Source organism: Physcomitrium patens, chromosome 5 (assembly GCF_059467195.1).
Source record: "Physcomitrium patens ecotype Gransden chromosome 5, ASM5946719v1, whole genome shotgun sequence".
Lineage (NCBI taxonomy): Eukaryota > Viridiplantae > Streptophyta > Bryopsida > Funariales > Funariaceae > Physcomitrium > Physcomitrium patens.
The window spans coordinates 11,462,990-11,478,930 of record NC_143414.1 but is presented as its reverse complement, the minus strand read 5'-3'; the positions used below and the strand labels follow the sequence as shown (position 1 = coordinate 11,478,930).

General features: G+C 29.2%; 2 protein-coding genes across 2 annotated transcripts; both read left to right on the top strand.

The window, feature by feature from the left end:
- Positions 1 to 1,715: 1,715 nt before the first annotated feature.
- Positions 1,716 to 3,113, top strand: LOC112282912 (membrane magnesium transporter). The gene is made up of 4 exons (XM_024521080.3): positions 1,716 to 1,844; positions 2,132 to 2,184; positions 2,315 to 2,415; positions 2,662 to 3,113. The coding sequence occupies exons 1-4, from the start codon at positions 1,769 to 1,771 to the stop codon at positions 2,753 to 2,755; spliced, it is 324 nt and encodes a 107-aa protein (XP_024376848.1). The 5' UTR covers positions 1,716 to 1,768; the 3' UTR covers positions 2,756 to 3,113.
- An 806-nt stretch (positions 3,114 to 3,919) lies between these two features.
- LOC112282910 (small ribosomal subunit protein eS26y) lies at positions 3,920 to 5,168 on the top strand. The gene is made up of 5 exons (XM_024521079.3): positions 3,920 to 3,990; positions 4,174 to 4,266; positions 4,432 to 4,516; positions 4,683 to 4,813; positions 4,937 to 5,168. The coding sequence occupies exons 1-5, from the start codon at positions 3,988 to 3,990 to the stop codon at positions 4,982 to 4,984; spliced, it is 360 nt and encodes a 119-aa protein (XP_024376847.1). The 5' UTR covers positions 3,920 to 3,987; the 3' UTR covers positions 4,985 to 5,168.
- Positions 5,169 to 15,941: the final 10,773 nt, after the last annotated feature.

Genomic DNA, 15,941 nt, shown 5'->3' with positions numbered 1-15,941 from the left:
ATATATATATATATAATTCATTTTTTTATCTTTTTATAATCAAATATGTATAATATAATTTATCTTGTAATTTTAAAACTACCATATTATTAAACTCAAGTATTACAAATAAATTTTCTTAACTTTTATTTATTTATTTTGTTAAATACACAATATTGAAATTAATACTTATGTAGTTTTTACTAGTGTTGATTATTTTAGCAAGTTTTTTATCTATCCTATAGAATATAATGAAATTTGTGTAGTAAGCAATGAAACCCATGTTTTGAAAGAAAATGCTTTTTGATATATACATTCAAATTATAGTTTTCAATTAAAATCAACACCAAATAAAACATACACTACATTTCCGAGTCATTATGAATAAAACACAATTAAAGTCAAGAAATAGATGTTGTTTATAATTAAATCTTCAAATACTTTGGATTTGAATATGATTTTAATGTAATTTGCCACGTAATGAAGATTGAAATCTATTGTAATTTTATTAGTCATTATTTTAAAGCTCAAGAAAAATGAATATATAAATAATTAGAATTTATTTTATTAATTGTTAAGAATAATTTAATCATTAAAAAATAAAAAATAAAAATAAAAATATTAATATTAAAAAAATTACACACATAAATCAAACAAAATAAAACATCCTAAATACAAAAATACAAAATCAACAACATAAGACATGAAAAAACTCACATTGATGATTGATTCTTAACAATAAATTAATGTTCTAATAAATACAAATGATGTACTTAACATAAAGAAATGCTTCCTAATTACAAAATTTTACGAAAGTAAAAAGTTCACAATATGATGCATGAAGATCAAAATTTATTTGTAAGATTTGATTAAAAAATTCAGATTTTTATGAATTATTCTGTGCATTTTAAATACTTAATAGAACTGAATTATAAGTAAAACTGCATTAGACCTTTTAAGTTGGATGATGTGTTGCTTTTAAAATACCATTTTAAAGGATTATTTAGAATTTGCATATATAATTTAATCTTTACGACATAATATTTTGATTATTACATTCACAAGATTTTTTTTTTTTTTTTTTTTTTCAATATATTCTTGATTGCGTGTAACTTTTCAATCTGAACTCATTAATCAAAGTAATATTATTTTAAGAATTTCTACAAGTATTAAAATCACTGTATAAAATGAGAGTATTTAATGAAAAAATAATTAAAATAAATCTAGATTTTTTTGTATCAGTAAAAGATAAATCTAGTTTTTTTTTTTTTTTTTTTTTTTTTTTTTTATCAGTAAAAGATAAATCTAGATTTTTTTGATTTCGGTCGTCAATTTTTTTTTAAATTTTTTTTCTTAACTTGATTCAAAAAAATTGACTACCGAAATCAAGTTAAGAAAAATACAGTCGATATTGTATAATAAAAGATTAAGTTCCCTTTAAATGGAAATCAATTGTTTTTTCAAGGATCTTAATCCTTTTTTTTATCTAGTTCTACATACATAGAAAACTTCGATATTAATAGAAAATACCATTATTTTATTGAGATAATATACATATATATATTTTTGAGATCCAGCTTTCAGGGAGTTTACTTTATCCCCTGTGTCCTTCTCCTTTTACGTTTGGTCGGTGATATCGAAGGAACGGGGTGAGGAGGGGGGGGGGGGGGAGGTGGGGGGATCTGTGTCTCTCGCGCAAGAAGGCGTGGGGACCCTGAAACCCTAATTCTGTTTCTCCGACGAGCGTGATTGACAACGGTGCGAGTGATTCCTCGCGGGAGGGGAAGCAATGGGACGGGTCGACTTTGGGATCGGGGTCGTCGGCGCTCTCTTGTTGATGCACAGTGCCGTCTCTACCATAGAATGTAAGCGCAGATCTTGTTTCGCTCGTTTGTTGATTTTTGGTTCTTTTCATGTTTTGGTTTAGGTTAGGTTTATGTGAATGAGATGTGTGTAGCCTGACATCCCTTTTCTCTTCAGTCCATCGGTTTGTTTCCGATCCTTGCATATTGGGAATCAGTGTCCCTTCGTATTATTCAGTGATTGAATCTGGGGTCCTGGTGTTAAGCTAATGAGTCCTCCATTGTGTTTAAATATCACCTTGAATCATGCTCTTTCTTAGAAATTTTTATTTTCGTTTTTGTTTTTGCAGATAGGAGTGCTTTGAAGATCAGAGAAGAAGATTTCACGTATCCGCCGATACAGGTGAGAGGAATTTTTAAATCGTTTGTCTTTCTTAAAAGTATTTGGTTGCATGTGTAGGTTTTATTTGTTGCCATTCTTCTCAGTAACGGGGTGTGATCTGATTAGAGTCTTTTGTTGTTCTACTTTTCAGGTGGTCGTTGAGGTCGCTGTAAGTCTGCTTCTGTTTTTATGGGCTGCTCTCAAAGTACCAGGCTCTTTTCTTCCGATATTACCAGACGCGGAAGCTAATAGGTGGGAATCCTGGAAGCCTTTGCTTTTTCTAATAAAAGAATGTGATGATCTGAGGTTTGTGTTTTGCTTATGAGTATTACAAATTTAATTCGTTACTGGAGAATGAGCGATAACATGTTTGGACAGGTATTTCAGAGCACAGATGCTTCAGTGAAGTTCATGCTGAGCTCATTAAACATGATACTTTTGTTCAGTCGTGTACCCAGTGACTCCTTGGCTAATCATAACAAGTGACTGCCCTTGCAGGGTAACAATGCTCTGTGCAAACCTGGACTTCATGACATTCAATCACCGAGGGAAATTATTTGAACCTGAAGTAGGAGAAGCTAAATTTTCATGAGCGTTATGTTCTTCCAAGCAGGAAAGTGTGCTCCGCTTTAATTATCAGCGTATGGAACCTACTTGGTGACAGAAATATGGTTGAGATTTTTGCTGATTCTTTACGGAGCGTTACTCCTGTGAGATCTCTCGCGTTGTGAATTAAGGCTCTACTGGCCTAGTCAGATAGGGGAGGAAGTCGAACTGGGTGCATTACATGCTTGTTAGTATGTTTAATGAATGCTGTTTAATGAATGCTGTAAAGCCAATGACTTTTCGAGTTGGTCACAATAGTTGGCTGCCCCGGTAGTTCCTATTATTATTTGGAGAAGCAATGTATCCTCTTGTTATATGTCTACAATATCATCATATCATTGGTCTATCGTGCATCACTTCGCAGTCTTCACATGTTAATACATGACTGGTTGAGATATCATTTAAAGGTAGCTTCGAGACATGCATATCTTTGCAGCCGAATGTAAGCACAAAATTTGCAAACCAGTCTCACAATGTGTTCAAATTCTAGCTTCTGTAGGTGGTCCTGGGGAACCTCTTGGAGTGTGAAACACCTAGTCTGATCTCCTCTATGCAGTCTGTTGGGAAGGCATGTAGAGATTTTGTGTGGTTTCACAATGCTCAAAGCTAACGGTGCCACGCTTGTGATGGTGTAACACACCATCATGTTAGCCTGTGAAGACATTGAATACTACAAATACAAGTTGCAATATCTAGAAAAGTGGGGAACGATGCATGTTTTGCATGAATGCACATACATTTAAACACTACACCTAATGTAAGATAGAACACTACTTTAGCTCAAGTTAGCTCTGCACTTCTTGGAAATCCTCAGGTGAGCAACACTCGCATTCAGACACGAATTCTGAAAAATGACTCAGCATTATAGCTTGTGATTGTTCCACATAACAGCACCCCTATTTTAACTCACGGTGAAGAGCCCATGTTTCTGAACCCTACATCCGCGAATAGGGCTTGGTCGAACCCCATCACCAGACACGAATGCCCTAACATACTGAGACATGGGTCTAGAGTTACAATCCCTCTCCTCCCGACGGCTTCAAGCCGCCCACACCCATACGGTATCTACGGCTCAAAGCAGCTCCCTCAATCTCCAGCAACACCCAACATAGGGTCTTTCACTTCCCCCGTGTTGCCCCTTTTGCTTGACTTGCTCATCGCTGAGCACTAACCCGCTTTCGCGTCGTTGCCTCGCCAGCGTCTGCCGAGTATCGCAATATGGTACGCTTAGGGTTGTGGACCTTGCTCTGTGCAGCTCTGTCTTTCTGCTTTAAGAATACACTAGGCTTCTTGGTTTCTTAATGTTTAAGATATTTAGGGTTTCGCTGGAATTTAGTAGTCTGTCGGTATCTCCAATCGATAGTTACTGATGCTTTGGGTGTGGGCTATGTTTGTGTGATGAAGACTGTCAAGAGGCGCAGCGGAGGTCGCAACAAGCATGGCCGTGGCCATGTGAACCCTATTCGGTGCTCTAACTGTGGGCGCTGTGTCCCCAAGGTTGCCGTGCTCCTAAACAGTTTTTAGACTTCCGTTGCAATAATGTGTCGTAATTGGCTGATCAGTTAAGAATCAGGTGTCGTAAACTACTGTCAAACTCAAGTATGTGCCATTTTTATCACATTAGGATTTAGAATCGCTGATCATTGGTGTTGAATTTTGCAGGACAAGGCCGTGAAGCGGTTTTTGGTGCGTAACATTGTTGAGCAGGCTGCTGTCCGTGATGTGCAAGAAGCTTGCGTATACGATGGTAAGTGCAGACAATAGTCTTCAAATTCATTTTATGTACCACCTGATTAGAAAGGACGAGGCTAAATTACAACAGGGTTTTGGATGTGACTTACCATTTACAACTCCTGGGCTTCATGGAGGCAACATTTGACGAGTTCTGTTGCTGAATTGTCTATGTGTTGCAGGGTATGTGCTCCCCAAGTTGTACGCCAAGATGCAATACTGCATTTCTTGTGCTATCCATTCACACGTCGTTCGTGTGAGATCACGGGAGGCACGAAGGATCCGTGAGCCCCCGCAGAGGTTTCGCCGCAAGGTCAGCTGTGGATTTGATGCTTCAAAGAATTAGGCATTGAGATTTGAACACTGCACCGTGCATTTTCGTACATTGTGTCCCTAAGCCAGTACAATTCTAACAGCAAATTTTTCTTCTGTTCAGGAGGACGGACCCCCACGCGTTCAGGGCGCCCCCGGTGCTAAGGCCTAAAAGGTATCACTGATTGGTTAGTCTAAATGTGACTGCCTGACTGATTAAGGAAGGGATCAAGTAATAGAATCCGGAGCATTCGGTAAAATGTAGTCATTTTATGGTATTAGCTGCTATGATGTTACCTTAATGCATCATCTTGTGCTCTGTTTATCGTATAATGCCAATCCGACCTTCACCTCCATTTTCTGAACGCTCTTTTCTCTAGAGTTCAACTCGGACACTACTTTTCACTGTGTATAATTGAGTGCAGGAGTATTCTGCATCGTTTTTGAGAATGGGTTTCTTTGTTGTTTCCCTTTCTGGAGTAGATCAGCGCCTCGTCGTCTTGGGAAAGTTTTAGCAGAGTGGATCTGTACATTTGTTGTTCTGTTGTAGTGTTGATTGCACTGCAACATCGACCTTCGTCTTTATATTTCACTTAAGAATGTAATTTCTTTGGCAATTCTATAGGGCTTCAAAACATAAAGCTGACCTTCAGGAGGGATTTAGGCTGATGTGGATTTAAATAATAAAACCACAAACATCTGTGGAGGGTAAGCGTTCTTGGTTGTATATTGTTGTCACTACCATATGCAGGGAATGTTTTTAGAAATTTCTAGACATCCATGTGAAATTGTTGTAATGTCAACTTCTCTATGGTGCTAAGTTGCTACATCTCTATGGTGACAACATCCCACCTGTGACCAGTTCCAAATTGTTTGTATGAATTTGCATTAAATTAAAATTCAATTAAAGATGTGACTAAATCAAAACATTATTAAGCTATTTATTGAAACATCATGTTAGATGGCCTATATTGGGTTGGTATAGCTTAAATTAATTTAACAATTTTTGAGAAAAATAATATTATCCTGTAATCGCATTAATTGTTTACAATCACGTCAAACATTGAATTGACCTATCTAATCATATGTCGACTTATTGTAAATAAAGTCTAACGTCTACCTCTACCAAAATAATTGTCAATGATTTTGCATGTGTCCTTGACAGAACACCTGCAATTCTATCTATCAGAATCGTGTGTAATGACATGTCCAAGAATTACATCCTTGAAATTGATTGATTTGCCATTTTTTGAGTAAGTGAGGTCCACTATTATTGGAGATTATTAATAAGTCTTTTGTTATTTCAAATTGCTAAGGTTATTAGCATGTCATTGCTTCAAATTGAGAAACAAGTTGGCTAAGACATTGCTGCTCCAAGGCTCCTCCTAGCTTTTTGAAGTGCAAATGCAAAGACTTTTTGAATCATGTTTGACCAACTATGCTTGTAATAAACTGGCACTTCATTGCAACTTGAGATCCAATTTCATTGACTGGATTCACAAATTCACATAACTTTGTGGCTTGGATCTCAAAACAGATCTTGTTTGGTTTTTAAACAAAACAAATCTAAGCCAACAATTCTAAGGTTCATATCTAATATGAATGGCTGTTCTTATATAAAAAAACTATTGTAATAGTGAACATTGTATTGAAGCTTTTTATGCAAAAAATATAAAAGAGAAGGGAGAAAAATTAAAAAGTGTACATTGGATTTAATTCATCTCCTAGTAAATAGAAGAGATAATATTGTAGGGGAACCAAAAATCTTTCAAAAAATTGTTTTTGTCTCTCTATTGAGTTTATGGTCCTTTTTTCTTGATAAAAACCAAGTTTCATTAGGTTGTATAGTTAGATCTTCAACTTGAGTAATAAGAGTGTAAATTGTTTTTTTTATTATGTGATGAATTTTTCACACTCTATACTCCTTACATCTATTCTCAATGTTATAGTTGGAAATACTTCACCATTTAATATCTCTAACTACAAGGAATTGTTGTCTTAGACTTCCCACATGAGATAAGGATCTAACCAAAGAGCATCAAATTTGACAAGGAAATCCATTCTCTTACCATTTTGTAACAACATTAGCATTTGAGGTTGTAAGACTCTCTTCTTATGTTTTTTTAATCAAAAATAAATTTTCTCCTTCTTTAAATTGTTTCTATGAGTTGAGCCATAGTCCAAATTTTGTCAAAGCCCTCCAATTGTTCTAATCTATTTCTTAAAGATTCTTGGATAGTTAATCTATCATCTATTACTATCTTAGGAGAATTGATTTCAAACTCAATTGGGAAAATTGCTTCTATTCTATATACTAAGCAAAAATAGTAGCATTAGTTGTGATCTTATAGGTTATATACTAAGCCTACAAAGCTACTAGTAATTTTGTATCTCAATCTTTCTTAGAATCTTGTACTATTTTTTTTTTAGGATATTAACTAAGATTTGGTTCACTCTTTCCATATGCCCATTAATTTGTAGATGATAAAGGATAGCCATATTTGAAGGTAAAATTCACCTTTCAACTCAAATTATAAAATGGCCTCAATTATGAGTTGCTTATGATTCATGGTATGAAGTGAGATAAGTAATTAACAAGAACAAAGAAGAACAAATACAAAACAAGTAAAATGAATGTATTCAAGCAAATATACACTTCAAAACTTAGTCACATTTTTTTCACTAGATTTTTATCTATTATTATTATTATTATTATAATTATTATTATTTAAATAGTTAATTTTATTATCTTTCCAATGACATAAGAAACATATAAAGCCATGAGGCCTTAGTCTTATCCTCCTAACTATATTCCAGGTGCTACAATCCATGTGAGAATTGTGCACCTTTCTTTTTGCAAGAATTAGACTAGTTATTGGTCCTCCTATTTTTCATTAGTAAAACTAATATTTTTACATTTTTGAATTCACTATGTATTTAAAAACACCTAATTAGCCTGAAAAATTTATAGTCTTTAAATCTAACTCTATTTCTTCATAATATCTCTTAAGGTGGTAAAAACTCAACTTTAAAGTTTTGAAAGTTTCTCTAAAAATTCTTAAAATATTTTAAATAAATTCTAAAAAATCCTATAATATTTTTATAATACTAAAATCAAATCAAAGCCAATTTTTTTACTTTGATGATTTTTTATAGTAAATGAAAAAATTTAAATCTACTAAAAATAATATTTTTAATATAATTAAAAAGATATGAGGTTTTTTATGCTTCTTTTAACTATTGACTAATATTTATAGGTTTTTTTTAATAATATATATATATATATATATTTTTATTAAAAGGCCAAAATAAATATTGATTCTAATATTAATCCTTAATATTTAATAATAAATAAAATATTAAACTAACTAAAATAATTATCTCTAAGACTTATTAATACTCCATTTTTACGATTTTTTAAAAATAAGACTCTTATACCTCAAAAAAATTTCCAAACTCTAATAAGTATTTAAATCATCAAAAAGATTATTTAATATTATTTTTTTTATATATTTAAATAAGTAAAATCTTCATTTTTAACTTTTCTACTAATTAAAATCTATTAGTGGAACTCACATCATACAATTATATTAAGCTTATTGATCATCTTTTCAATCATACTATTTAAAACATATGTACTTCAATCACTAATTATAATTTTAGAACAACCAAATCTAGTGATGATTTGCTCACATGTAAAATTAATTGAATGGATAGCATCATTGATTTTGACATTTCTTGCTTTAATCTGTTTTGTTAAAATTCTATTGCAACTTTTATATATTTCATCCCTCTTGAAAAAATAGGACGAACTTCTCTTATATAATCAATTTTCTGTTTTTTAAAAGAAAATAAAATCAAAGATATGTAGAAAAGAAGTACCATATGCAAATCATTTTTTGTATAATATTGGCAAACATCACATTGTTTAGAATAATCATGCAATTAATATGGTTGATACTTTATTAGCCACTATATAGTGTTTGAATAGACCATCTACTCTTTGATAATACAATCATTTCTTGATAATAAGAAAATGAGTGTTATTAATTTTAATCTTTCAAAAAATTGTTGATTTTTTTTTTTTTTTTTTTTTTTTTTGCAATGTAATTGTACCAAGTAAAGATAGGTGAAGATGATAAAAAAAGATTTATCTACCAAGTTGTTATCAATAGGAGTAGGGCTTAATTTTCCTTCTAACTTTAAAAGGTAAACGATTTGATTATGTAATTTTTGGAGTTTATGTTCTATTTTGTAATCGAATTCTCCCAATAGTAATACCTATTGAGCTATGCGACCGTTCAAATCTGCCTTATTGATTAAGTATCTGATGGCCATATGATCAACAAAAAATACCATAGGATTTAACAGAAAGTAATGTTGAAACTTCTTCACAAAAAAGACCATAGCTAAGCATTCTCTTTCTATGATATTATAATTCTATTCTATTGCATTTAATTTTTTGTTAGCAAAGACTATAGGATAATCTTTACATCTATCTTTTGTTGATTGACATAATGGACTATCTATTACTATGAATGAAACATCACAATAAATATGGAAAGAAAGATTTTAATTGGGTGGTTTTAATACTAGGTATCAACTTAATATTGTCTTTATTCAATCAAAGGCTTCTTAATACTCTTTCAATCATTCAAACTTAACAAACTTCTTTTTAAGGTTGGTAATGGATAAATTTTTTGTAGCATAATTGAAAATTAATTCTTGATACTATTTAATGTATTTTAAGACCCTTTCTACTTCCTTAAGATTTATTGGTGGTTTCATTTTAGCTATAACCTCTATTTCTTTTGGATCATGTTTTCTTCTCTCTTAGAATACCACATAGTCCAATAAGATCCTATTTTGTACTTCCAAATATATTTTGTCAAAATTTGAAGCAATTTCTAATTTTTTACATCTTTCTAAAGTTTCTTCTACATGATTTATATAATCTTTAGCATTTAATTGAATACTAAAATCATCTATAAATACTCTCATAGATTTGTGTAGCAAATCCAAAAAAATAAAGAACATGATTCTTTGGAAAGCAAAAGGAGCATTACAAAGCATAAAATGCATGACTAAAAAACTAAAAATATTTTAGGGAGTTGTAAAAGTTATTTTATGGTGATCTTTAGATACTATAATAATTTGATTATAATCTGAACAGCCATACTCAAAAAGATTATTTATAATAAATATCTTGATATTTTATAATCAAATGATAATATGTAAATACCTCTTTTTAATTTAAATAAATTCTATTTTTAATATTTTAAGATTCTTTTATTTTATATGATATATTTACGAATTTCCGTTCTAATTCTTGTATTAAAGATTGTCTTAAAAAATTCTTATATCAATCACTAGGTATAGAAGGATAACCTTTTTAAGGTTGATAATGGATAAAGTTAGTAAAAGATGGTAATGTATTGAAGTAGAATGGCTATTGCCAAAGACAAGAAGACTAGAAAGTCTTGAAACAAGACTAAGAATTAAAAAGGCGTTGACAAGAGTAAAAAATCTTCACTCTTGCCTCTATATATACTATCTAGTTATGAGTTATGTGGCAATGCTCTACATGACCTCCAACACGTGTTGACTTTGTAAGATATGTATCTTAACTTATAAGGCAAATTTTCTATATATGCACTTCATAATTAGCTTGTGACATGTAGCTAACTTGTTCACCCTATCTCTAATATACCAATCAATTATAAATACATGTAAAATCAAAATTGCATCTATAAAGCTTTCTTTTCTAAATTTTTTTTTTAAAAGATATTATAAAATTAATTTATTTTTACCAACTTCTACTTAGTTATATAGATAATTATTAGAATAAATATTTATATCTGAGATAATGCATTCTATTTTTTTATTATTTAATAAAATTTCATTATTCACCAAATAGTGGATAATTTTTTAACTATATTAATATAAATGATAAAAAAAGAAATCTTAGATTTATTATCAGTAATAGAATATCTTTGCACTAAATATTGATTAAAGTTACTTTCAAATGAGGTCATTTTCTACAATAGTCTAAAAGAAGGAAAGCCTTGCTTAAAATGATAGTTAAGTAAGAAATAGAAATAGACTTGTATTAGTACAACCTTTAGAGAATCAAGAATCCATAAGAATTATTAGAATTTTTTTTATCAAATAATAGGATTTTAATTAGTGAATCTACTTTATATATTTCTTAGATCTATTAAAAGAATTTAAAGATCTTTCTTTAAAAGAAATTAAAGAAAATTTTGAAAACTTATTTTCAAATCTCTTGATAGGTGGTATAAGTAATTTAGATCAAAGGAGCATTTATTCACCTCAACCATGAAAAATAATAAATTTGAATAAGATAGAAAAGAAAGAACCTTTATCCATATGAATTAATTTCTTGATTCAACCAAAGAATTTACCTATTTGGATTCTAGAGGAACTTAATCCCGCTTCTATGCTTTTTAATCTTCCAATCTTTAAAGATATAAGAGATGAAGATTCTTTGGTTCATGTAGAACAATTCATAGGAATACTCAGTACATGTTTGATAATAGATGGCCATTATTATTTAATATAGTTTCTAACCACATTAAAAGATAGGAGATACAAATGGATTTAAAGATAATATCAAAGATTTGTTATTAATAATATTGAAAGTAGATTCTTTGAAATAATTTATTGCTCAAGTCATTGCATGCAACAATTAACTATTTGAAAGATGTCAAGAACTAAGATTTGGCTTGAGAGGAACAAATCAAGTAATGATGGCAATTTTTAAGCTTTTAAAAACTTATTCATCAAAGCTGGAACTAATACAAATTTATGTAGTATGTTTTAAATCTCTTATTAAGTAAGAAAAGATTCAATGTCATGAAGAGGATTTGTACTTACATTATAGAAAAATTAAGCACACTACTCAATATTATCTAAAAAAGTAATACAATCACAAAATGAGGAGTATGGTGTTGTATAAGAATACAACTATATGATAAAAAATAAAAATATGGATGTTATTACAAAATATTCTAATAGGAAGATATAGTAGAAAAATAAGAATAAATGATAGGAAGGTAATAAAATATTTAGTCTTAATGTTGCCTTTTAGAAAAGAAACTTTTATTTGCTTTGTAGGGGCATAAATACCTCAAATCAAAGTAAATGAGATAAATAATTAATATAGACATGTTTAGGAGAGGATTATCAATAGATTTAAGTAAAAATTATCTCAAATTACCAAATATTGATACTTGGAGAGGACTAGTTGTCAACCTAGATCAAAATCAAACCATTGTCATATTGTAATATGACTATATGATAAAAATATAATCAAGAATAAATTTCTAATTAATATCTAATTATCTTGGTTCAATAATAATTCAATATATTTAAACATAGATTTTATAAAAGCTTCTTAATTTATTTTCTTATCTTAATAGTTGATAGGTTAAAGGTTGATTAGTAATTTTAGCTTCTAGGTTGTAGAGACTCTTTTATTGCTTTAGAAAGACCATAAATTGATAAAATCAGATTAAAAGAAGTAAATAATTAGCATGGTTGATACTAGTATTAAGTTGAAGGTAGGATTGGGTTAAAAAATCTCTAAGATAGATTAGATTGATACTTGAGGGACAACCATTTAAAAGAAAAGGTCAAAATAAGACCTCTAGTCACTAAAATGACTGCCAAGGGTAAAATAAGGAGGTATTTTAAGTTTGGAAATTAGAATTAGAGAGCTAGCTATAAGCTTCTTTCAAAGACATAAGGCTTATTTTTGTAGGATTTGATTTGACTTTGTAATTGTTGTTCAAAATCAAGGTTTATATTAGTGACTTAGAATTTATAAAATACAATTAGGGCTAGCACTCTCAGCTAGTTTGTGAAATTGGTATCACATCTAGAGTTCAAAATTTGACAATGCTTGGTTAATTGGATGCACTAAGTGTATGTAAAATTTTGTGATAATTTAATAGTAAAATTGAGAGACATCTAGATTTTGGTATAAAAATGTATCGAAAGTTGGTAGTTTGGAATTGGATAGGGTTTCTATGATATCTAAAGATCTACTTGTTGGATCAAAGTAAAATTTAGCATGGTCTTAGAAGACTTAAAGAACAAGCTACATACCAATTTTGAATTAAAGTTAATAATTGGAGAAGGAGAAATCACTGCTAGAACATTTGTATCAACTTTCAAGTTGAGAGCCAAGTAACATCAATGTGGATTTTGGGCATTTTCTCATGATTTGCAAATTGGATTGGAGTGAATTATTTTTAAACACATAGAAGATTTATAGTGGCATTTTTATGCAAAATTTTTGCTCCAAGTGGATGCTTAGATTAGAAGCTACAGCTTGCTAAAGCTTATTGATTAGGATTAGAGATTGCAAAGAAAATTCAAAATTACCTAATTATAAAAGTAATAAGGAAATTGGAGTTTATTTATAGTTGAAATTACTAAAAAGAATACTTTTGAGTACTTTGTATTGAATTTAAGTACTTTTGAATTAAAATTCAAATTACATTTTTCTTATAAGAATGAAACATATTAGGATTCTTAGATACTTGTATAATACAATCCCACCTTCCACAAGAAGATGTCTAGTAAATTTCTAAATAAGACGACAGGTAATACAACACCATGAGGGACAAAATTATGCACCTATTGAGATTTTAGAGTTCTTTGAAAGATATTAGAGTGGGATTTGAGAATAGACTTGTAAATTTTTTTTTGACATTGATTTTATATTAATCAAGTTAATATTCTATTTTTGTAAGATTTTCAAAGTTAGTGATGTTCTTCATTAGATAAGATTTTGAAAAATAAATCTATGTTTATAAATTTGAAGATCTCTTGAATTTTGTGGTATGTATATGGATAAATTTTGAACAGTACATTGATGTTTTAGTTGTTAGTGTGTGTGCAAATTTTGAGGTTGATTGAATGATTAGATCAAAGTATGTGAAGGTTCTTGTAGGTTGAGATTTCAAAAATTGGAGTTTGAAGGTCAGTGAATATTTCTAAGATCTTTAACAATTTATCAATTGGATTGAAATAAATTTATTTTGTCTAGAAATTAGACTTGATTTTTATCAATTTAGGTGAATTTTGAAAGTAATTCAATGGTTGAAGAAGGAAACATTGGTGCTGAAAGTTCAACATTTAGATTGGAATAAGAGGCTAGTCAATACCTAAGTAGAATTTAGGATTGATCTTCTATTTAGTAAGTTTGATCTTCTTCAAATTTTATATGCTTCTTGCCAACTTAGTTGTCAAGAGGTGTGTAAAATCTTAAGCAAGATCAATAGTATAATTGATAGATATTGAAGTAGTAAATTACCTTAAGATTAGATGAATTTTATTAGGATTTGATTAGCATTTAAGACTTGGTTTAGGATTTAGAGATTAAATAGGATTCAATTTTTTTTAGGATTCAGAATTTTTTAGAATTTGGGTAGGATTTTATTTAGGATCTAATTAAGGACTACTAAGATTTTAATTAGAATTAAATTAAGATTTGATTAGAATTTATTTAAGATATATTTAAAATTTTATTATATTATTTCTTTTGAATTTCTTTAGGATTTTTTCATACTTCTTTCGTAATTTTTTTAAGGTTTTTTTAGATTCAATTAAAGCTTCATTAACATTGTTAAGGTTTAATTGGACTTATTTAGGATTCTATTAGAGTTAGAATCTTGTTGTTATAATTTTCTTTCTACCTTCCATAGCTAGATGCTCAATGCATTCTCAAGTAAGGCTTAATGTAATATGACAATGGTGTTGTATTACATATATTCTTGCTTAAGAATGTATCAGTTACTTTGTTATAGAAGATAAGTAAAAATGTAATAATAATTCTACTAATTCTAATAGAGCCTTAAATAAACTTCACGTAGTCTCTAATAAATCCAATCAAACTTTAATCTATCAAAATAAATTTAAAAGAAATATTTAAAAAAATACAAAAAAATCATGATTTAATTTCAAAGAAATAATAATAGTTTAAAAGAAATATTAGAAATGAAAAATTAAAGTAATAACAAAGAATCCTAAAAAAATATTAAAAATAAAAATCTTAATGTAATTCTAATTGAAATCCTAATTAAATCTTAATCAAATCTTAAATCAAATCCTAATTAATATCCTAATTAATATCCTAAATCCTAGACAAATCCTAGATCAAATCTTCAATCCTAACAAAATTGTAGATAAATCCTAAACTAAATCCTAATCAAATCTTAGAGCTTAAACAAATTCTTAACAAATTCTATAGCAAAATAGAACCTCAACAACTAATGATAAAATTATTGATATCAACTTAAAATTTGTACACTTTTTAATATCTTAGTTAGAAATATGCATAAGAAAGATGATATTGATTGTACTTATCAATTGATATAAATGCAAGATAATCCAATTGGATGTTGAGTGGTCTCCTATTCCAACTTGAATGCTAAACTTTTAGTACTAATATCTCCTTCTTAATCATTGAATTGCTCTCAAATTTCATCCAATTTATAGAATTTGAATCTAATATCTATATAAAAAATTTCACTTCAATCCAATTAACAAATTGCTAAAGAATTTAGAAACACTCATTGACCCTCAAACTCCAATTTTTCAGACTTTAATCTACAAAAACCTTCATATATTTCAATATAAGTATTTGATTGATCTCAAAACTTGCATATACATTTACAATTAGTATAATAATATAGTGACCAAATTTCATCTATATATACAATAAAAAATTTAAGAAACCTTCAAATTTGTAAATATATTTTTATTTCTCAAATCCTAATCCTACCAAGAACATTAATAACTTTGAAAATCCTTGAAAATCTTAATATTGATCCAAATAACATAAAACCAATTCTTATTTATTTATTTATTTATTTTTTTTTTAGTTTTCTCTTAAATTCTATTCTTCAATCTACAAAATAATTCTAAAATCATTGTAGGTATATATTTTAATGCTTTAGAATCTAATTTTGATTCAAGTTAACAACCAATCTTTTCCGGATATCAATTCTTAGCTTCTTAAAGATAATATTGCTAAAATCTATTCTTAATTTTCTTCTACACATGCTTATATTATTTTATTTTCCATTTTTTTTTTGCCT